General features: G+C 40.1%; 1 protein-coding gene across 4 annotated transcripts in view; it reads right to left on the bottom strand.

Moving 5' to 3' along the window:
- ttc28 (tetratricopeptide repeat domain 28) overlaps positions 1–24,186 on the bottom strand; it is a 352,746-nt gene that overhangs the window by 125,367 nt on the left and 203,193 nt on the right. For 3 of the 4 annotated variants that reach the window (XM_039676346.2, XM_039676347.2, XM_039676348.2), the window contains one exon: positions 7,020–7,167. The exons of the other annotated variant lie outside the window; for it this stretch is intronic. In XM_039676346.2, coding sequence (XP_039532280.2) covers positions 7,020–7,167 — 148 coding nt within the window. The remainder of the gene's footprint in view (positions 1–7,019; positions 7,168–24,186) is intronic. 4 annotated transcript variants of the gene reach the window in all.

Raw genomic sequence — 24,186 nt, 5'->3', positions numbered from 1 at the left:
TTAGGATCATGTGACAATGATGCTGAAAATACAGCTTTGATCACAGGAATGAATTACAGCTTACTTCATATTCACATAGAAAACAGATATTTTAAATTGTAATAATATTTCACTATTTTTACTGTATTTTTACTGACAGACAGACAGAAGATTCGTTGTGGCCAATTTCAGAATCAAGAATACATCAATGTAAAACCGTGAGGTAAATAGATGATAGTTGTGATCCTGGATGCTGATTGGTCAGTATCAGTGATGCGCGGGTCAATGTATTTAAACAACCCGCAACCGACCGACGTTTTCAACTACCCGCCCGCTACTCGGACCGCAAAAAAAAGTAAAAAAATATTGTACCCGACCCGCTTCCTGACCGCATTTTTTAAAAATAGCAAATGCTCATCGGAGCGTTATTGGGCCATAGACGTGTAACAACACAGCATCGCAAGAAGACGTAGGCCTACACATAACAAAGGCAAAGCCAGTCATCATCTTTCATTATTTCAGCAAATGTCTCCCACACTTTTACTCTTTCTATTTGTGTATTTGCGGAGCACCCCAGTCTTCACCTTTTCTCTTGCCGCCTCCATCTCTCTGCAGACTGTGATCATAGACATGGCCGCCCGGTTCGTGAACGAATCGTTCTTTTGAACCGGTTCTTTTTAGTGAACCGGTCGAACCAGTACACTTAATCGAACTGAATCGTTCGAAACAGTTCGCGTCTTGCGTCAGCGCTAAACCACAAGTTACTAAAGTTACTCACTTTCGGACATGCCTGACAGTCCATCCGAATCGAAATAAATCAATATCCTGAATTTCCCTACTCCAGTAACTCGAAAAGTTCACTGAACCGAGACATGTTGGTGCCACTGTTGAGAGAAGTGATGAGCACGAGCAGCTGATACTGCGTAGCCTACTACCGAACGCACAGGGACAGCGGTTCTCGAATCACCAGAACCGAGAACTGTTTAGACTGAGCTTGTGTGTTATCTTCGTGCCAGTATTCAGCCAATAATGTGTAGGGCTGTATATTTCATCAAAAATTGTGTCTAGTAGGCTACTATATTAATACAAATGTTTAATTGGCATCTTTTTTCAAACGACCTGACCCGAATATCATTAAAAACATTTTTGGATGACCCGTAACTGCGGGTAACCGCGGGTGACCGCAGGCACCCGCTCATTTCGGATCAACCCGCGCATCACTGGTCAGTATACGAGATGAAACCGCTTATGACAGTACACACACACACTCGCGCAGCTGAGATGAAATGCTGAATTGGCTTTCAAACACACCCAGAAGGACAGTAAGAAATATACTTCATAGAAAGGAGGGAAGGGCAGATAAAAATGGATCTTTGGAGGTCCCGTGGGCCGGCGGGTGACACTCGACTGTGGCCCGTGGTGATTTATGACAGTGTGTGCGTTTCACTCTTTAACTGTGTCTCCTTCCTCCTGCAGCGGTCACCTCTACACATATGGTGTGTTTCTAACCCGCTCGCTAAATCTTAACCGCATACAAACACGTGGCGTTATTTTACGGATAAGCGTTTTTAAGGTGAACACATTACGGAGTAACTTCTGCAAGAAGGTCTGTTTTGAGTGTGCGGAGACGACACATATGAATAATCACCTCCGCTTGTGCAAACAAAAGCTGTTTCACACAACACACTGTGTTAGCTGCACAGTCATTTGTAACATGTTTGTACCGTAAAAGAGCTTGTTTGACGTTGTTGTGAAGTATAAATCAACTGAATACAAATGTATTATACAAATTCATTACAGATTTGGTAAACAAATGAGAACAAAATAAGCTCTTGCCACATATGAGGTGTTGCTTTAAAAATATGCATGCTAGATTTATCAGATTTAGCAACCAAAACAGCTACACTTTTCAGATTAGTGGGTCTAATTTTAAGTCTAATTTTAAATTTAATGGTCTGATTACTGTAATTAGACTGTTTCCAATTACTAAATCTGTCAAATTTAGTGATATTCAGTCATATTTAGCCTTAAACTATCACATTTTGTCAGATTTAGCTAAATTAAACAGCCTAGTTATTTCAGATTTAGTCAGAACCCCAGTTTTGGTCTAATATTTGTCTGATTTACCAACAAAAACTGACTAATGTTGTTAGATTTAGCATAAAAACAGTTGAGTTTTGCCCAGATTGGTTAGAAACTGACTAATTTTGTCTGATTTGCCAACAAAAATGGTCTAATTTAGTCAGATTTAGCAAAAAACAAACCAAAAAAAAAAAAAACACTAAATTGCTTAGCTGTCAAATTTGGTCAGAAATGATCTAATTGTGTCCCATTTACCAACAAAATCTGTCTAATTATGTCCGGTTTAGAAGAAAACAGTCCAGTTTGGTCTGATTTGGTCAGAGACTTAAAAATTGACTGATTTGCCATAGATAGATAGATAGACAGACAGACAGACAGACAGGATGGATGGATGGATTGATAATGGATAGATAGATGTGTGTAATTTACCAACAAAAACAGTCTAATTATTTAAGCTTTAGTAAAAAAAAATAGTCCAGTTTTGTCCGATTTGGTCGGAAGCAAATTTTGTCTGATTTGCCAACAAAAACTGTCTATTTTAATCAGATTTAGCAAAAAATAAAAAAAATAAAATGTTTAGCTATGTTAAATTTTCTAAGAAATTATCCAATTTTGTCCCATTTACCAACACAATCTGTCTAATTATGTCCGGTTTAGCAAAACAAAGTTTTGTCTGATTTGGTCAGAGACTTAAAAAAATTCGGATTATGTATTGATTATGTATGTATGTATGTATGTATGTATGGATGGATGGATGTATGTATGGATGGATGGATGGATGGATGGATGGATGGTTGGATAGATGGATGGATGGATATGGATGGATAGATAGATAGATAGATAGATAGATAGATAGATAGATAGATAGATAGATAGATAGATAGATAGATAGATAGATATGGATGGATGGATGGATGGATGGATGGATGGATGGATGGATGGATGGATAGATAGAGATGGATGGATGGATGGATATGGATGGATGGATGGATGGATGGATAGATAGATAGATAGATAGATATGGATGGATGGATGGATGGATGGATAGATGGATGGATGGATATGGATGGATGGATGGATGGATGGATGGATGGATAGATAGAGATAGATGGATGGATGGATGGATGGATGGATGGATGGATGGATGGATGGATGGATGGATGGATGGATGGATGGATGGATGGATGGATGGATGGATGGATGGATGGATGGATGGATGGATAGATAGATAGATAGATAGATAGATAGATAGATAGATAGATAGATAGATAGATAGATAGATAGATAGATAGATAGATAGATATGGATGGATGGATGGATGGATGGATGGATGGATGGATGGATGGATAGATAGATAGATAGATAGATAGATAGATAGATAGATAGATAGATAGATAGATAGATAGATAGATAGATAGATAGATAGATAGATAGATATGGATGGATGGATAGATAGATAGATGGAGAGATAGATAGATAGATAGATAGATAGATAGATAGATAGATAGATAGATAGATAGATAGATAGATAGATAGATAGATAGATAGATAGATAGATAGATAGATAGATGGATAGACAATTTGTAGTTGTCAATATATTTCAAATTCACACTCATGAACTGAAAGGAACAGTTCTTCAATTTTGAGACCGTACTTGTATTGCCTTGTATGAATGTATAAATCTCAGTGGATTACTGTGTAGTGTTGCACGTCCCAAACTGGAACTAACCAACTCAACAGGCACAAGTCATCCTTCAAGTGCTGAGATTATCCTGAGTCTGCAACTTCCCAACACAACCCGTCTGTTATCCAGCGTGAGCAGCCCAACACAATCGGCTCAGCTTTCTGCCGCGTCTCACCTCTCGTCTTAGCGCGAGGGCTTTGAACGACACCTCTGATGGTGTGAAGCCGAGAAGAGAACAATTAAATTAAAGTTAGGTAATCCCACATGCAAATCCTCACACAAGGGCGCTACAAAAGCGATAAAAGGATGAGAGGAAGCGAGCGAGCGGGAGAAAGCGAGTCTCTTGTTATCAGCGAGCCCAGGGGCCGCGAGCGATCACCTCTGCCCGGAGCCGATTTGGAGAGACTGTTCAACATAATCTACTCTCTCCGCGGCTCAGCGTGCAGCGTCTGGCACTGAGGGACAACAGAGGGAAATAAGGGACATCATTAGCAGATAAAACGGCCCTGTTTGGACGTCCTCCCAGAGCAACGGCTGTTTGCATGACCCTGTTTATTCCAAGACTAGCATTTGCATCCCGAAAGCGTTCCTCAAACACCTACAGCTAGCGGCCGGTCAGATACACACACACACAGGTGCACAGAAATACACACAGAAACAAGAGTGAAACTTTCTCAGGTTATGTGGCATCATTCACTGTAAGCGCTGGATTTCTGCAGATGTATATACAGTATATATATATATATATATATGAAGAGTTCAGATGCAAAAGCCTCTACGTGCCATTTGAAATTTTCTTCTAGAATGATAATTTTTATCAAGTTTGTATATTTAAGTTCAGTGATTTCACTTAAATGGCAATGATAATTACATATTAACTTAAATATACAAGTTTAATAAAAAATTATCATTAAAGAAGAAAATTTCAAATGGCATTTAGAGGCTTTTGCATCTGAACTCTTCATATATATATATATATATATATATATATATATATATATTAGGGCAGTCAAACGATTAATCGCGATTAATCGCATCCAAAATAAAAGTTTGTTTACAAAATATATGTAGGTGTACTGTGTATAATTATTTTGTATATATATATAAATACACACGCATGTATATTTAAGAAAAAAAAAATAGTATTTATATATAAAATATTTATATTTATTTATATAAATGTATATACAGTTTACACATGGAAATATTCCTTAAATATATACAAGCATGTGTGTGTATTTATATATAGAAAATAATTATACACAGTACACCCACATATATTATGTAAACACAAACTTTTATTTTGGATGTGATTAATCGCGATTAATCATTTGACAGCCCTAATATATATATATATATATATATACACACACACAATGATTTCATTTTTTCATTTAGTGGCAGTGCATAAAAATACAAAACCTGTACCTATTCAGACACTGAAGCTCATTATAGATACTAAACCCTAACGTCATTAGTCTTATTACAATCAATGGATGAATCTTGACATTAACACCCACCACACCACCACATGCGAGTGTATTTCAGCAGTGGTGTGTAACACAGTCACTCCTACTAGACATTTTGGCAGGTTAAAATGTATATATAACATATAGTTTTAAATTGTGGTCTTTTAAAAAGGCATCTTAAATAATAAACTAAGTGCAATGTGGTGTTGTCAAAAATATAGATTTTTCGATAGACATCGATCCTGAAATATCTGAAACACTTACAACAATAATTATCCGCAGAATAGACACACGATACCAGCTGCTCTCTCTCTCTCTCAGCGAGTGACACACAAACCCGCCTCTCTTCACTCACTCGTTTCATTTGCTCTGGATGAACACTGTTGTGGTTATGGCGCTTGTATTTCAGTGAGGGATTGCACATATTGCGCATATTTTGACTCATTCCCACAGATGTTGTCCTCACCATAGATATCTATAAAGGCTAGATTTGTTATGCCGGAGTTTCCATCGTCATCACCGGCGGCCATCTTGTCACAGACAAGCTGATGTAAGATGAGTGGTCAGCACGAACACTTATCTCGTTGAAATCTTGACGGATTTACAAACGGTTTGGTTTCTTACAAACGTTATTAACGTGGCTATAATTATCTGGATGATTATTTATTTATACACTTTTTAGTCATAAGTATGCAGTGTCATAACTACATCTCTGACGTTTTTAACAAAACAAACCGTTTGAAAATCGGTAGAAAATTGAGCAAGTTATGGTCATTTAAATAGTACATGTACCATTAACACAATGTTACGAGTGAGCGAGCTGCCTGTGACAAGATGGCCGCCAGGTGCAGATGTCGACCTCCATTGGCCAGCAGCGAGGACGACATATCTAGCCTTTATATAGATATCTATGGTCCTCACACCCAAAGTGTGTTCACATTAAGCCGGCTCTCAGTGCTAAATTGAGTTAATCTTATCTGCTTATTGAGCTTAAACACTCAAATCACCATCACATCATCACGTAATGGATGCATGCGTCAGGTCTTAAAGTGACAGCAGCCTAATATACCTGCTGCCAAATTATGAGATAATATTACAAATATCTATATGGCAGTTTTTCCCCCATGGTATCGATGTCAAAATTGTGGCCAGTGAAAATCCTGAGTGCTTAGTAAGGTTGGAAAACCACAAGCCACAGTGGCTGGAGAGCAAAAGTTAATGTCAAGCCCTGAATCTACAGCCCAAAACAGCCATGTTTTACCTTAAGTTTATCCAAAAGGACAAGCACCACCTTCTACTCATCTTTTGGTATTTTTAGATTTCAAATAAGACATAATGTGGCCCAATCATGTAGCCTGGATGCCAGCAGAACTTAGCCCCGCCCACAACATTTGAGGATGGGACGTTCAGTCTGGACTTGATCTGTTGTGAAGCAAGTGTGCCCAAACCAAAGCTGTTCGGACCAATCAAATCATCAGGGCGGGCTTTATACGATGATGGACGGATTATCAACCGTATCGTAATCATCACGCTGGAGAACTGAGATGTGTAGATTCAGCCATCGTGTCTGTTAAAGAAGATGTAGACGGCGCATTCGTTTTAAAAGAGGAACAGAGAACCATGATCAAGGCATTTGCCAATGCAATTGAGCGCAATGGATCCGTATCAGCCAAAGGAGCCGCATCATACTGTACTCACATGCTGACTAATCTGAGTATGACGACCAACCATGACTTTTTTTCTCATAAATTATTAGGATGTTTTTAGAAATTTGAGCCAAAAACCAGTAGAAACGCACACTGTACCTCTCAGCGGGGACTTCATGGCGGCCTCCACCATTCCCACCAGCAGCTGCAGGCTCTTGGGGTCCTGGGCCAGTCCCGAGGCGAAGGCGGCCAGGGCGTCCGCATGGCGGCCCAGGTACTGAAGGGCAACACCCTGTCGGAAGTATGCCTGCAGAAAGAAAGCATGTTAGAATTAATATCCACTTCAATGAATCTTGAACAAGCGTTTCTGAAAAAAAAAAAAAAAAACTAATTCTGGATCATATTCATGGTGGAGTTGCCCATCACCAGTGCTGACAACTTCCTCCAAAGCTGCTTAAAGAGCACAAACATTCTGAATCTGAAGTGTTTTCAACAAAACACCAAGCCGATCGACCAGCGCTTGGCCTTCGGTCAGCGTCTTCAGGCTAGTTTTTGTGGTGTTCGAAAGTTTGCATATCCGTCTATGTACTGTATATCATAGATAATTATTTTCAGAACAAACACCGGCAGCATTTGTACACGCAAGTTCTTTGACATCGGCTCGGGGTGTCTTCAGTGTGAAACCCATTCAGACAAATGTTTCCTCGCATCTCAAAGGCACCGTAAGTCAATGCAAAGACACATTATGCGCGTAAAAAATTCCTGCGCCGCGAATGAGGCGTAGAACGCGGCACGGTAGATGCAAATTTGCGCGAATGGCGCAAATTGAGCATCTGCCGCGTTAAGTGCGTTACGCGCGAATTATTTAGTTAGTGCTTTTTGTGCATTCACGCGCCTGCCGCCCGAGTTGAAAAATCTGAACTTTGCCGTCAATTCGTACAAAAAAAAAAAATCACACGACAGGTTATAACTTTTGGAGGCTGGCTCTATTTATCATCAAAACAAAAATAAATGACAGATTAGGTGGATGAGGGCGAGGGTGATCCTCGCTCCGATGCGGGACAACAGGTCATCAAACTGGGTGCGGGACAGGCGGAGGTACCGCTGACAGCGGCCGGCATCCAGGCGCAGCTCCTGGAGCGAACGGTTCGCCTCCGAATGGTCCGGTGGACACGAATACGGCGACGATGATCCCCACGCCGGTGTTCTGCTCTCCAGAGCAAATACAGAGCGGTGACTCTCTCGATGAATGCTCGATCAACATAAAAAAGATGGCCGCCAACAGGTTTTCGATTCTGAAATTGACGCGCGAATGGATTCAAAGTGTTCAAGAGTATAACTAGACGCGGTAGGCGCGAATTTGACGTTGTCCATTTCGGCGTCTCGCGCTCGTCATCCACTCAAAACGTAACGTTACTATTTGGCCGGCTCGCAAGCCGAAACGTGTGTTTGCAGCGTGCCTGTTGTTTTGTTTCTGTTCTAGCTAGATCCGCTTGCGCTTTGGTCGAAGAAGCAACAAAACGTCCTCACGCAACGCAAGCCATTGAAATGAATGGGTTCAGAGCGCAGCGCGAGGACGTTTTGTGCCGCACACACTTGTTTCGGCTTGCGAGCCGGCCAAATAGTAACGTTACGTTTTGAGTGGATGACGAGCGCGAGACGCCGAAATGGATGCCCTAAGAAGATTCTGAATGGAAAGTTTACTTTAAAAAGTTGCCAAATTGTCCCATTGACAAGACCAAGTGATCTGTGTGTTTTGTCATTGTGAACTGAGCTATCATCATCGCAGCACGTCCAGTCTGATGGCCAAACACACACACACACAAACACACAGATGATGCGAATTCTCCGCCCCCTCGTCAATATCAGGACCTCGTCAGTATTTCTTTCACGCTTTTATTGATACACAGTGTCACATTGTGTGAGAGATTATTTATACTGTATATGTTGGTGTGAAATTGAACAGTATTCCAATGTTATTTTCAATAATTTCAAAAAAACTAAACAAGCCGATCCACTTTTCCATGTTGACAAGAGCATTAAAATGATAAAAAAAATAATGTAACAAAAATAAATCAAAAGACATTTAGAATAGATAAAAATGTGCGATTAATCGCGAGTTAACTATGACATTAATGCGATTATTCGCGATTAAATATTTTAATCGTTTGACAGCACTAGTTTAAATTGCTTGAAATATGATTGGAATCACTACAAAAGAATGAAAATACAGTTCAGTGCAACATGTGCAGCACAAGACTGTCATATCGGCTATATAACATTATAAGGAGAACGTCATAATTGTGTGCTTGGGTCATGCCTTTTAATGGTGAGACTTTGGTTTTTGTAATCAGGTTCTGATTTGGATTTAGATGTATAGTCTTGTTGGTTATTGGTATTGGCCAGCAAAGATTAACAGTAAAAATATGCTAAACACATTTAGGTTGTTTTGGAGCTGGTCTACGCTTCATCCTGTATCTCAGACATGCATGCATTCGTGTTTTCAAAGAGACTGCTGTTATTTTGATGGTGCGATGCACAGCAGACCTCGACTGTATTAAACATCACAGCAGTTCACTTGGCGGAAACACGTAATGTCCTCTCTATATTCACTGTGAGGGAGATGGCCTGATAAACACCTGCATTTTCACCGGCTGTTTCTCAAGAACCTCCGCTGACATACAGTACAGCTCATTCACAATTATCACCTCACACAGCCGGTTATTAGATCGGCCCGAGCGTACGGCCCACTTCCAGCCGAGCTGATAACGGTTGGGAGGGGGACCAGAGGAACATTAAGACATTACACTGAATTTATGAAGGCCCCTATAATTAATTTCACTTTGCACAGGGAGGCCTTTGATTACAGACTACCTCACTTTTTCCTGGACATCTTCATTGAAACGAATGGGGATGCATATTGAATTCAACACATTAACCTTTGGTCTAACCGTGTTATTATAGGACGTCGCAGGCCACCGTGCTCGGCTCGATATTAATTGCCTCTTTGTATACGGCTCACTGCGCTGGGATTGGACGCGCCCGGCTCTGTACGTATGAACGTTGAGCGTTTACAGGTTCCGACATCAATATCCGCCTGGAGGCAAATGGATTCTGGGGTTTGTTTCAGATGGCTGGATTAAATGCTATTTCGGTAATCCAATTTTAAAGCAAATGTGTTTTTCTTTTTAGAAACAAATACGTGATTATTCAACAAAAGCGAACGGCGCACTAGCACTCCGTCAGTTTTAAATTAGAATTAAGTTGATTAAATGACAGGTTTGCGTTACGTCTAGCAGCCGAATTAGAAAGCTGTAATTGGTCGCTGAATTCCCAGCACAGATGCCGACGGCGTCGCTCTCATTCCCACTAACACAACACCAGTCTCTCCATCTCTCATTTCACTTTATTATGTATTTAATTTCCAATTACACACAATCAGAGCTCAGAGCTGCCACAATCTGGTCTGAACAAAGCCAAAGACAAAACACTTGAACAAAACGATTTTAATGACGTTCAGTTCCATTTACGCATTTTTAAACATCAGAGTTCTTGTGCTAATGTGGACAGAATGTCACACGAAAACACTCAGCAATAATCTGCCTAAAGTTGTGAGTTTAAAGTCTGAATTAAAATGTTAACACAAAACTTATTTCTTTTAGCATTGTCCATTCTAATTGACCTATGGCTAAGCCACGCCCTCAAACGCGATGAGCCAATCACAGTGCACAGCTAACCCAATACACTCGGACATTCTCTGCTTCCACATACATTGAAATGCATTTTAGTTAGTCAGTTTTCATTCGTTTTTTTCTTGTCATTTTAAGTTTAAAACGGTCAAACGGTGTGTATGGGGTACATGCAGCTCTGACACTAGGTTCCCGAGAGGCTGGGCGACGGTGTGTATTTATTTACCCTTTCCCAAACCACATCTCAACCGAGATAAGTGTCCGCTCTGGACTAAGTTATGCGGTAGACCACAACACCAACTAAACGTGGATGAATTAAACAAGGATGTCTACATCTGTACTAAGTTAAGTCAACAACGTATTTGAACGTTAACTTTAAAATCTCTAACGTAACGTTAGACTAACATTAGAAAACGTTAACGTTAGCTTCTAGCTGCGTTGTACATTATGTCGCTTAGCTTCATTAACGTATCTGTAAATAACAAATGTTAACAATGTTGTGCTGAATGAGTTGTGTAAATACTGTAGATTAACAATATGCGGTTTATCACGTTTACACTGTGACCTGTACATTTTTGCCTGGAGCTGAAGCTTTTCATCGACCTTCTCAAAAATAAAACTTATTAATATCCAATGCATAGTTAAGGCCCTTTTGGTGACTTTGAGATGATATATAATCTTTCTGTCTCCAAAAATTACCAATTGCCTCCTGTGAAATGTCTCCTACTGTGATGGCTGCCATAGCGCCTGTGAGTCCGAGTGAGTAGAGAGGGCGTGGCTTAGCCATAGTCAATTGTACACTACAACAAACATGACCAGTATAGTCTGATTCACAAACAAATGACAGGTTTAGGGGTGGGGTTAGGGATCAGGGGCGGAGCTGGGTAGGATTAGTGCTGAGGTTAGGGATCAGGGGGTGGAGATGGGTAGGATTGGGGGTGGGGTTAGGGATCAGGGGGCGGAGATGGGTAGGATTGGGGGTGGGATTAGGGATCAGGGGCGGAGATGGGTAGGTTTAGGGGTGGGGTTAGGGATCAGGGGGTGGAGATGGGTAGGTTTAGGGGTGGGGTTAGGGATCAGGGGGTGGAGATGGGTAGGTTTAGGGGTGGGGTTAGGGATCAGGGGGTGGAGATGGGTAGGTTTAGGGGTGGGGTTAGGGATCAGGGGGGGAGATGGGTAGGTTTAGGGGTGGGGTTAGGAATCAGGGGGTGGAGATGGGTAGGATTGGGGGTGGGGTTAGGGATCAGGGGGCGGAGATGGGTAGGATTGGGGGTGGGATTAGGGATCAGGGGCGGAGATGGGTAGGTTTAGGGGTGGGGTTAGGGATCAGGGGGTGGAGATGGGTAGGTTTAGGGGTGGGGTTAGGGATCAGGGGGTGGAGATGGGTAGGATTGGGGGTGGGGTTAGGGATCAGGGGGCGGAGATGGGTAGGATTGGGGGTGGGGTTAGGGATCAGGGCGGAGATGGGTAGGTTTAGGGGTGGGGTTAGGGATCAGGGGGTGGAGATGGGTAGGTTTAGGGGTGGGGTTAGGGATCAGGGGTGGAGATGGGTAGGATTGGGGGTGGGATTAGGGATCAGGGGTGGAGATGGGTAGGATTGGGGGTGGGGTTAGGGATCAGGGGCGGAGCTGGGTAGGTTTAGGGGTGGGGTTAGGGATCAGGGGGTGGAGATGGGTAGGTTTAGGGGTGGGGTTAGGGATCAGGGGTGGAGATGGGTAGGATTGGGGGTGGGGTTAGGGATCAGGGGGCGGAGATGGGTAGGTTTAGGGGTGGGGTTAGGGATCAGGGGCGGAGCTGGGTAGGATTAGTGCTGAGGTTAGGGATCAGGGGGCGGAGATGGGTAGGATTGGGGGTGGGATTAGGGATCAGGGGTGGAGATGGGTAGGATTGGGGGTGGGGTTAGGGATCAGGGGGCGGAGATGGGTAGGTTTAGGGGTGGGGTTAGGGATCAGGGCGGAGATGGGTAGGTTTAGGGGTGGGGTTAGGGATCAGGGGGCGGAGATGGGTAGGTTTAGGGGTGGGGTTAGGGATCAGGGGGTGGAGATGGGTAGGTTTAGGGGTGGGGTTAGGGATCAGGGGGTGGAGATGGGTAGGATTGGGGGTGGGATTAGGGATCAGGGGCGGAGCTGGGTAGGTTTAGGGGTGGGGTTAGGGATCAGGGGGTGGAGATGGGTAGGTTTAGGGGTGGGGTTAGGGATCAGGGGCGGAGCTGGGTAGGTTTAGGGGTGGGTTAGGGATCAGGGGGTGGAGATGGGTAGGTTTAGGGGTGGGGTTAGGGATCAGGGGCGGAGATGGGTAGGTTTAGGGGTGGGGTTAGGGATCAGGGGGTGGAGATGGGTAGGTTTGGCGGTGGGGTTAGGGATCAGGGGCGGAGATGGGTAGAATTAGGTATATGGAAGGTGGGAGGAGTTGGATCTGGATGAGAGCCATCTCTTCTCATCCCTTCTGCAATGAGAGCCATCTCTATTTTCTTCCTCAAAAATACAAAAAAAAAACTGTCAATAGACTTATTAAAGGGGATTCACAATTTTTGCTAATGTTAAAATACTTCAAATCATTGCTCTGTTCGTTAATCTTGTCCTGCCTGACACAACAACACTGACTAAACCAATGATGTAAGCGTGGGGCGGGACTATTTGTTTGACAAACCAATAGAAAAAAAGAGGCGTGTTCAGGAAACCTGTTAGAATTATAATTTTTGCAATTTCGTTTGTTGATCCTAATGGAACAGCAATTACACATCTTTAATAAACCAGCGAGAAATCTTCAAATTCAATATTTAGTTGTGACACTATAAATGACATTAGAAATCTATTCTGTGTGACTCTACACCCATGAGATGGTCCAGTGAGTGTCAATCCAGTGTTGTTTCTCTGGGATTCCTGAGCCGCTGTGGCATGTGGAGATCTGACTGTTCAGATCATGAGTGGCGTTTCGCTGCGCTGACACCTGACACCTTAAATGTGACGCTCAATCCACAGTCAGTTACATATAATCATAGCTAGCTATGGACATAACACTGGGAGAACTGTCAAACACACCTCTCAGTCGAGTGACACTTTGAGCTTCCTTCAGCTCTCCAAGTTTTTCAGCATTCAGAATGAAGAGCTGAGCTTTTTTTCAAGCTTCTAGAGAAATGAGTGACAAAACACAAATGATTCAATCCCACACAGACCGCCCGCTGTGATTCAGACGTTTCTGAGCACTTCAATTGAAAACTTGAACAGCGGCACGCTTTGCAGCGCATTACAAGGTTTGAACGTGTGCCGAATTAAAATGGTTTCCTCACAGTAACCGCAGTGAGTGAAGAGCACTGAGAACATCATATTTTGTATTGCATTTGTTGTTTTAATAGTGTAAACTTTGTGTGTGAGTTCTGAATTCAAAGAAAAATAATATGCAATATGTAAAGCGCTTTGGTGGCCATTAGGTCTATGAAGACGCTATATAAATGCAGTCCATTTACCATTTACCATTTTAATTATTTGCATGCATATATTTATGTGAATTATATAAATAATATATAGATATAATTGAATATATATTTATACATATAATAAAGACTATTATATATTAAAGTAAATTTAATATTTATAAATTATATATATATATAGTACAAATATTTTCATGATTTGTAATCAACATTTTTTTTTTTGTCAAATCAACTATATTTAATTATCAACTAAATAATTTATGTGGTTCAGATAACATAATATTTTGAGTTTCTGATGATTAAATTAACAGAAAATTAACTAAATTTTTCCATTTCAATGAACTTAAAATTTTAAGGCAACCAGGTTACTTAACTTTTTAAGTTAAACCAACAATATTTTTTACAGTGTATATATATATATATATATATATATATATATATATATAAAACTGTAACATTTTCATGACATTTTACTACAATTTCCATGCAAATTCTTTCTCATTACAATAATGGCTTAACAAACTTAAGATATATGATTTACAGTTACGTACAAAAAAACATGTACACAAGTTTTTATGCAGATTTAACTTATTTTTCAGAAATACTCTATTTATTCTATTAAAGTAAAAAAAAATGTATTGCAGTAATGAGAATCTAATTTAACACATCAAGAATACTGAAAAAGAAAAAAAAAGAAAAAGTCAAGAGTCAAGCATCCTGATACATTTAAGTAATACACATTTGGAGGGGAAAAAAGTGTTAATTGTCATGAAAATTCTAAAAAATGATCTTTTTTTATCCCAAATTAATTGCTTTTACTAAATTATAGGCGAAATAAGACTGTTAAGTGCGCTTTTGTAAAAACTGTAGTAAGGGAACATTTCAAAAGAGGACGGTATGGGTATGTACCCTTGTATCTGTACAAGTGCCCTTAACAGACACCATCCCTATAGGCAGGCACACGTTGCCCCCTGATGGAGTCACTGGCTGCCTAGCAACCCTCGCTTGGCAACGCTCGCCCCCTCCAGTACCTCACCTGCTGTGATTTTGGCTAAAAACGCGGAGAAAAAAGTGTGATGAAGAGATGAAGCAAACGAGACTGTTTAGGACTAATTACAAAGCCAGACTGTTACCGCTGTGCCACTAATCACCTGACTTACACAAAGTACAAAGAAAACCAACTAATTATGGGCTGGAAAACTTCATTATGGCACATTTGTTCAGGTATTTAATGACTAACTTGTCCAGTGATGTGCAATATGGCGGTAATGACCACAAAAGCTACAACATGGATGACAACAGCTGCTTTACTGTCCTAATGGACCGCAGTACAGCAGATGACACACAAGTCCAAGTCTAGCGACAAAAATAGACGGAAGCTTGACCAAGCCTTGGAAAAAACACTGAAGGTTTTACTAAATACCCAGAAGTCACATTAATCTTTTTCTTTAAAAAGTAGCTATGAAATGTAGCCACACTGAAGCTATTTTGATATATTTTTAAAAAAAGTCTTTTGATATTTTTAATCATGCATGAAAAAGAAAAGTCAAGTCTTTTGATATTTTTATTTTTAAAAAAGTAATTTCAGTCAGAATTTTTTATATTTTTATATTTTATATTAATGATCAAGTAATTGCCTGGCAGAAAAAAAACTTTTATCTTAAAACATAACATTTAATTTCAATTTTACACTTTACAAATAATTTACTCAGAATCAATCACAATTATATTTAATGACAACATAATGACAAATAGCAGCATTTATCAAAATATTGCACAACAAAAGACACTGGGACTGGAAGGAATCAGTGAATCATTTACATGAATTGTTCAAAAAATTGACTAAAATGAATCAAACAATTCAGTAATGATTCATTAAAATGGTTCACTAAAATGAATCAGATGCAAGAGTAGGTGTTTGATTATTTTTGATTATTATATCTCGGCTTGCATTGTGTCCAGAGAGACAAAAAAAAAACACATCTTGACAAACTTACTCAACTCAAAACTAGTTAAACTAGTAGCACGTTTATTTTTGTTATACTGAAAACCCACAAAACATTTCTGTACACATCAAATGCGACATTCATATCCAACTATATCTCAGCATGTGGCCGAAACACATTTACTGTGCAATCACACGCGTTCCATCGATCCACGATCCGCATCAAACTGTGAAGGGATGCGCCGAAAAAAGGTCACACTTCAGGCCCGTAATCAATGCACACATTCTGCATTCAGCGCCCGTCTCAACTTCCTCATGATGGACACACACCTGTTATTGTAATCACACCTGTCTGTGGAGAGATGACTCAGAAATCCTGATGTGGAAGCTTCAAACCTCGGGTTTCTGGGTAGTGTTCATAATGCACCGACTCCGGCTGAGCGGAGCTTTGCAGATTAGCAGATGCTTCACTTATTGATTGTTAAATGCATTAATTAAGGCCAGATGGCGGCTATGCCAACACTGTCTGGCTTAAGTGGGGAAGTGCTACAAAAATGCAACAGAATGCGTTTACAATGCAACCATCAAAGTGTGTGCGGCGACTGATGCATCACAGACTAAGTCTTTGACATCTGGTGAGAAGTTTCTCAGAGAAGTGCCAACTTTTCAAGCTTGTTTCTCAAGGGCTCTGGCTTGTTTTTTAACCTCATGCAGAGTAAAAGCACAAAAGCACGTTACAACCGAGGTATGCAGCAAAGCATTTGTGAAGAAGACACAACACACACAACCTTGAGGCGGATGGGCTACAACAGCAGAAGACCCCACCGGGTACCACTCATCTCCACTACAAATAGGAAAAAGAGGCGACAATTTGCAAGAGCTCTGGAAAAGACTGGAAAAATGTTGCCTGATCTGATGAGTCTCGATCGGTTCGCGTGCCGCTTGAACTGAGGCGCTACAGCGATTCGTTAAAGAGCCACAAAACCACATTTATTGTTAGAATTAAATAATAAAATGGATCGAATTTGAAATCTGTGACTTTGTTTCATATCAAAAGAAACATTGTGATTTATTGGATAGGAGGCCCACTATAATGTTCTGTTTATTCATTAGCTAAAAATGGCATAGACTAAAAGACTCTTGGGATTTAAGAATTGATTGAAATTGAGAAATTCTGTATTTTTTTTTACCCAGATTTATTAAATAAACCTTATTAAATCTGCAACATATGAACGCCTCTTTAAAGAAGCAAGAATCCTTCTTGATTCAGCTTTAAACAGTATTCGTGGAAATCTTTCTTGGATGCTTTACAGTCCTCCCTACAAAGCAACGCATCAGATTAATTAATTCTGTTTTAAACATAAATGTGGGAATTGAAAAGACTTTAGAGAGCCGCATCAGCAGAGCTATGATATGAGCTGTAACAGATCGGGTGAGATCCGCTGACTTTAATCTTTAACTGTGAGCGTCGACGTCGAGATGCGCACACATCCTTCAAAAAGGCAAAAGCCGGCAGGCATTTCTGTGAAGTCATCGAGCAAATCACGCTGCATATCTCACGTACAGTATGGCGTCTCACCTCTCATCCACTTTATTAACCTTAATTAGATTTCATTATAAAACAATCAGCACCAAATCTCATGGAGCCGCTCACAAGATTAGCATTTACTCACACGACTTGCATTAGCATTAGAGCTAGTCAAGCGCTATGACTCATGCTTGATGTCAAATTCCCATTTGACACACTATTTATGCAATAAACATGAATAATACTTTTTTTTTAGCACTCAGACTCACCAGGTAGATGCTAAAATGAGCAGAAATGGTTCAGGAAGTACACCCTAGTAACACACTAACAGGCCTCCAGAAAGTCAAACCCTAGCAACATTAAAGCAACGTGCTAACTATTACTCAGAAAACTGTTGAAATCACACAAAAACATACTAACAACAACCTAAAACACACTGGCAACCCCACAGCAATGTCCTAACAACCACCCACAGCACCCTAGCAACCCCATAGCAACGCCTTAAGCAAGAAGAACCAAGTAGCAATGTGCTATCACTCAGAACATGGGTGAAATCACACAGAAACATATTAACAACCACACCAAACACCCTAGCAACACCATAGGAATGTATTAACCTCAAAGAACACCCTAGCAACGTTCTATTAGCCCTTTCAGAACATCATAGAAAGAAACCTCATAGCAATGTACTACAACTGTATACAACTACACAGAAACATTGACAACTAAACAGAACACCCAAGCAACTACACAGAAACATTAACAACTGTACAAAACACCCTAGCAACTGCACTAAAATATTAACAACCATACAGAACAACCTAGCAACTACACAGAAACGTTAACGACCGTACAAAACACCCTAGCAACTACACAGAAACATCAACAACCACACAGAACACCATAGCAACCACACAGAAACATCAACAACCATACAGAACACCCAAGCAACTACACAGAAACATTAACAACTGTACAAAACACCCTAGCAACTACACAGAAACATCAACAACCATACAGAACACCCAAGCAACTACACAGAAACATTAACAACTGTACAAAACACCATAGCAACCACACAGAAACATCAACAACCATACAGAACACCCAAGCAACTACACAGAAACATTAACAACCGTACAAAACACCCTAGCAACTACACAGAAACGTTAATGACCATACAAAACACCCTAGCAACTGCACTAAAACATTAACAACCATACAGAACACCCTAGCAACTACACAGAAACGTTAATGACCGTACAAAACACCCTAGCAACTGCACTAAAACATTAACAACCATACAGAAGCAACTACACAGAAACGTTAACGACCGTACAAAACACCCAAGCAACTGCACTAAAACATTAACAACCATACAGAACACCCAAGCAACTACACAGAAACATTAACAACCGTACAAAACACCCTAGCAACTGCACTAAAACATTAACAACCATACAGAACACCCTAGCAACTACACTAAAACATTAACAACCATACAGAACACCCTAGCAACTACACAGAAACATTAACAACCATACAAAACACCCTAGCAACTGCACTAAAACATTAACAACCATACAGAACACCCTAGCAACTACACAGAAACGTTAACGACCGTACAAAACACCCAAGCAACTGCACTAAAACATTAACAACCATACAGAAAACCCTAGCAACTACACAGAAACGTTAACAACCATACAAAACACCCTAGCAACTACACTGAAACATCAACAACCACACAGAACACCATAGCAACCACACAGAAACATCAACAACTATACAGAACACCCTAGCAACACCATAGCAATGCATTTACCTTCCAGAACACCCTAGCAACTACACAGAAACATCAACAACCATACAGAACACCATAGCAACTACACAGAAACATTAATGACCAAACAGAACACCCTAGCAACTACACAGAAACATCAACAACCATACAGAACACCATAGCAACCACACATAAACATCAACAACTATACAGAACACCCTAGCAACACCATAGTAATGTATTAACCTTCCAGAACACCATAGCAACTACACAGAACCATTAACGACCGTACAGAACACCCTAACAATAACAAAAACATCAACAACCATACAGAAGACCACACATTAACATTAAAAACCATACATAACACCCTGGCAACACCATAGCAATGTATTAACCAACCAGAACACCCTAGCAACCACACAGAAATATCAACAACCATACAGAACACCCACCATAGCAATGTATTAACCTTCCAAAACACCCTAGCAACTACACAGAAACATTAACGACCATACAGAACACCCTAGCAACCACACAGAAACATCAACAGCCATACAGAAGACCATAGCAACCACACAGAAACATCAACAACCATACATAACACCCTAGCAACACCATAGAAATGTATTAACCTTCCAGAACACCATAGCAACCACACAGAAATAGGAAAAGCACTCTTAGCAATGTAGCAAATATAAAAGTCTAGTTTATTGATGGAATTTGTTTGCTAAGATGATGAGGTCTCTTTCTAAATGTGGAATATTACCTAAGTCATAATTTACTCACATTCGCTACATATAAGGAGTTATGAACCCAAAGCACATGGACAACATGGCAATCGCCTGTGAGATGATTACAAACACAGAACGCTAAACTGAACTTGAGTGACACTGAGAAACAGGAAACCGAGGGACACTAAAATAGCAGATGTTTAGCTTGTACGTCCACTAACACGTAAACAACCGATCTGGACGGGAGGAAAAAATGCTGCTAGACGAGAGAGAACTGGGACACGATTTTATATTCGCCCCTCACGGATGGTTATTGTCCAGCAGCTCTGTTTCCAGCTAGCCTGGAATGCTCTCGCTCAGATCTCCCATGCGATTACCAGACAAATGAAGCCTAATTTGCAACACATGCAGTGGTATAAATATAGAACCGCTAATTTAACTACGTTCTCCGCAGACTCTAGGTTTTAGCAAGTCAATAGAATTGGTCTTATTTGCTCGGATGACATTTGTCTGCCATGTAAAGCGTTCCCATGGGTCGACCCAGTTTCCCCTACTTCCAGTCTTTTAAAAGTGCAATTTGTAAGAGTTGTCATTAGCCACGGGCTGGAAGAGGTACAGCAGCGACGGGCACCTTCAGGTAAAAGCCTAATGGTTAAAGTCAACGTCAAATCAAAATAGTCGCCATTTATTGTCATGTATTACACGTTCCTGTTATTATTGTGAAGGACGTAACAGTGCTCATTATTCCAGCAGAAAAGAAATGCCACTTATTTTAACACAATCTTATAAAGAAACTTTTCACCATACCACCAATTACAGATGAAATACAAATAATAATAAATAAATAAATATCATTAGACGCACAATTCATATTTAAATGTATTATTTTTATTGATTTAATAATAATAAAAAATAAGTAATAATTACTTAAAGCAATTTTATTATTTTTATTATTTTATTATCAATCCCACCACTACTAATAATTTGTAATATAATTAGTTAAAATTATAAAAAGTAATAATTATTAAAATATGTTTATAGCTATAGAATATTAATAACATCACTGAAAGCAATATCTATTATTAAACTATGTTTAATTACTATTATATTTTGAATACTAATACTATTGATAATAATAAATGATTAATAATTTTTATTATTATTTAAAGTATTTTTAATTATTATTGGCCTATTTTATTGGTATAAAACTATTAATAATATGCTTACAATTATTATTACTAAAATCCATAATTTGGTTCAAAATGTTTCAATATAATTGTAATAATTTAAAAATAAATAAATAATTCTTAAACAATAATTTAATAGTTTGATTTAGAAAAATTGGTTTCAAATATTGGTTATTGGACACAAAATCATCTTTATTGATCATAAAAATCCTTACTGGTCAATCTCTACACACAACACACCACATTTGCACTCTTCTGATCTGTTCTGGTTAAAGGTAGCCAGTTTTTAGAGTCCACCTGCAGTGAGATTAAGACACGACGAAGCAAACAACAAACCTTAATTGAAACTGCCGTCACCAACTGTTCATAGCATGAAGGCGCAGCCTAAAATAACAGGCCTAATCTGCATGAATATTAATCTGGATTCCTGTGGGAAGCTAATCAAACGTCATTAATCTGCTCTTTTAAAGGAGACAAATGAGTGTGCTTTCATGCCAGCTGGAGACTACTTGTCACCTGACCCGGCCCAGGACTGAGGCCTGAGATGCACGTCATGCGGTGTCAGTATCAGGGGGTAAAAGCACCAGGGAACAGGGGTCATAAACTGGATTTTTACATTTTTATAATGTCAATTTATGACATTCGCTTGGTTTTTACATTAAAAAACACCAAAATGAATAAGTAATAGGTTATTTTCTACTCTAGTTTTGAGCCTAGCTCAAAAACGCTCGGTTTTTATGGGCATCTCGCACTGAAGACTTTGAAATAAACACCCACTGCTGTGAGTGGATAACAGTTTTGCATATTATAATGAGTTTCAACTCGTGTTTATTGCTTGGTAGCTCGATCTGGTTGGTCATCACGAGGTAGGTATCTATGTTATTTAGCTATGCGTGTAATGTTTTATCCTCTTTGACGTCATAGTTCCCCACTTTGAAAAATGAGTCGTTTGCCGAGCCTGGTGTCAATAAAAGCTTTTATTGGACTAACAAGAATGTTTTCAGTTCTGAAAATTACAGGATATTCTTATAATATGATGACCTCTTAGATGTCAAAAGCTCAAGGAAAGTTTGATTTCTCAGTTCATCACCCCTTTAAAGATGTGATGCAGGTGGTGGAGTAATAACTACATTTAATGAAACAGTTTGAGATCAAATTAATGCTAGATGTGTTGCTATAAACTACAGACATGGCATCTGAGGACTCTTATTTTGCTTTATTTCTCGATTCAACAGAAAGCCTAAGTCCCGCCCCTCCGCTTCCGGCTTATGGGACCTTATTTCGGAAAAAATAGTCAATGACGAGAGACAACTTATCTTTTTATTCCGTCTGAACTGTGCCCTGAATTACACATATGATGTTTGTCAATTTAAAAGATAATTCTGAAAGTCAAAAACGTCGCAGTTTCTCATAAAACAGAAGAGTAACATGTAGTTTTATGTGAAAATCGCTCGATGAACTACATCTCCCGGGAAACGAAACAACGAGTGAGATCCGCTGCTCGTGTGTGTGCAGTCTGGAACAAAACACTCAGGCATGACGGCGTAACGTTACGATTATAACGTAAGACTGTAGAAACAATGACACACATTAGCCTCAGTAAAGTTAGCTTCATTCATTGAGAGAAAATGTGTGCTTTTGGGGTTTGTAGTCTTTGTAATTACGTATTTTCACAGTCTTATACCTCAACGGTTTTACATCAAACTGCGACTTTCTTTACTTTAAAATGTATCTTTTAAATTGACAAACATCATATGCGTAATTCAGAGCACAATTCAAACCAGATCAAAATATTTGTTGTCTCTCGCCAATATTTTTTCCGAAATAAGGTCCCATGGTGGTCGACCGGAAGAACCGACTTCGGCTCATTCTTACACACTCGAGCTCGTTCACACACGCGCACTCTTCAAAAACGGTCCTTTAAATCTCTTGACAAACTAAAAGACATCAATTTGTATGTATTCGAAATAAAAGATATAGATTGCACTGAATATCAGCTCGCTTCTATGGCTCAAGATACGGATTTATTGAGTCCACGTGTCATGCAAACAAGAAACTGCTTCTAGCCACAGATCGAGAGCTGTCCTTCCAAACACACAACTTGGTGGTTTTGGGAAACACGACTCGTTGAACTGCGGATAACGACGGGATTGCGACCATAGTTGGCTAACGATGCTTTTGGGAAACACACCCCTGGATGGGCGGCACTATCGTGGCACCAACGACAGCATCGAGCAAGCCGTCCCCTGCGGACCGGAGTGCACTGGAGTAGGAAATTGAGGCCGCTGCGAGTTCAGCTTTCTTCCGAAACAGCCCTATTTCACACGGCGAGGGGTTTAGGCAATTACTTGTGACAATGGCTGGCATGGCAACTGAGAGAAAGATTGATCTGGACACGAAACAACTGTGTTTGCTTTATTAAAAGTAATTCATCACTCAGCTCGTGTGTAATGGTGCTATAGGAATGTGTGCGCATGGACATCAGGGAATCGGACGCACACAAACACACATCTAAAGCTCTGCCGGGTGTTAAAGGAAAACCATCGGAGTGTGCCAGGATCTCGGTCTTAGACTTCCTCGAATTACACTCGAATTTCCACCATCTGCCAGCATTCAAGCACTCTCAAGTTCACTGCGGCACTCTGGGAACTGCGCAATTAATCAGACTCTGAGTAGATATTGGTGCCGCAAGGCTGTGAAACCTGCGCTTTCATAGTTCATTAGACGCAAAGGGGACCTTTTATGTGTCCGCCTTAAAATTCCAGAGGAGAAATGAAAAAGTACACAAATTATTCAATAGTTTAGAGCTGGAAATAGATGTGGGTAATTAATCAGATCATTTGGACTTGGAGGAATTTGATGAGAAGTTCATAATATTGAGAGATTTTGTTTGCAGGTTGGGAATCCGAGCACTATTTGTGATCTCTTAAAGAGGTAGTTCACTTTAAAAAAAACTTTTGCTGATAATTTACTCACCCCCATGTCATCCAAGATGTCCATGTCTTTCTTTCTTCAGTCGAAAAGAAA

Source organism: Pimephales promelas, chromosome 23, assembly GCF_988280905.1.
Source record: "Pimephales promelas chromosome 23, fPimPro1.hap1.1, whole genome shotgun sequence".
Taxonomy (NCBI): domain Eukaryota; kingdom Metazoa; phylum Chordata; class Actinopteri; order Cypriniformes; family Leuciscidae; genus Pimephales; species Pimephales promelas.
Note: the sequence above shows the minus strand (reverse complement) of the source record. Positions and strands in the feature narration are given on the sequence as shown.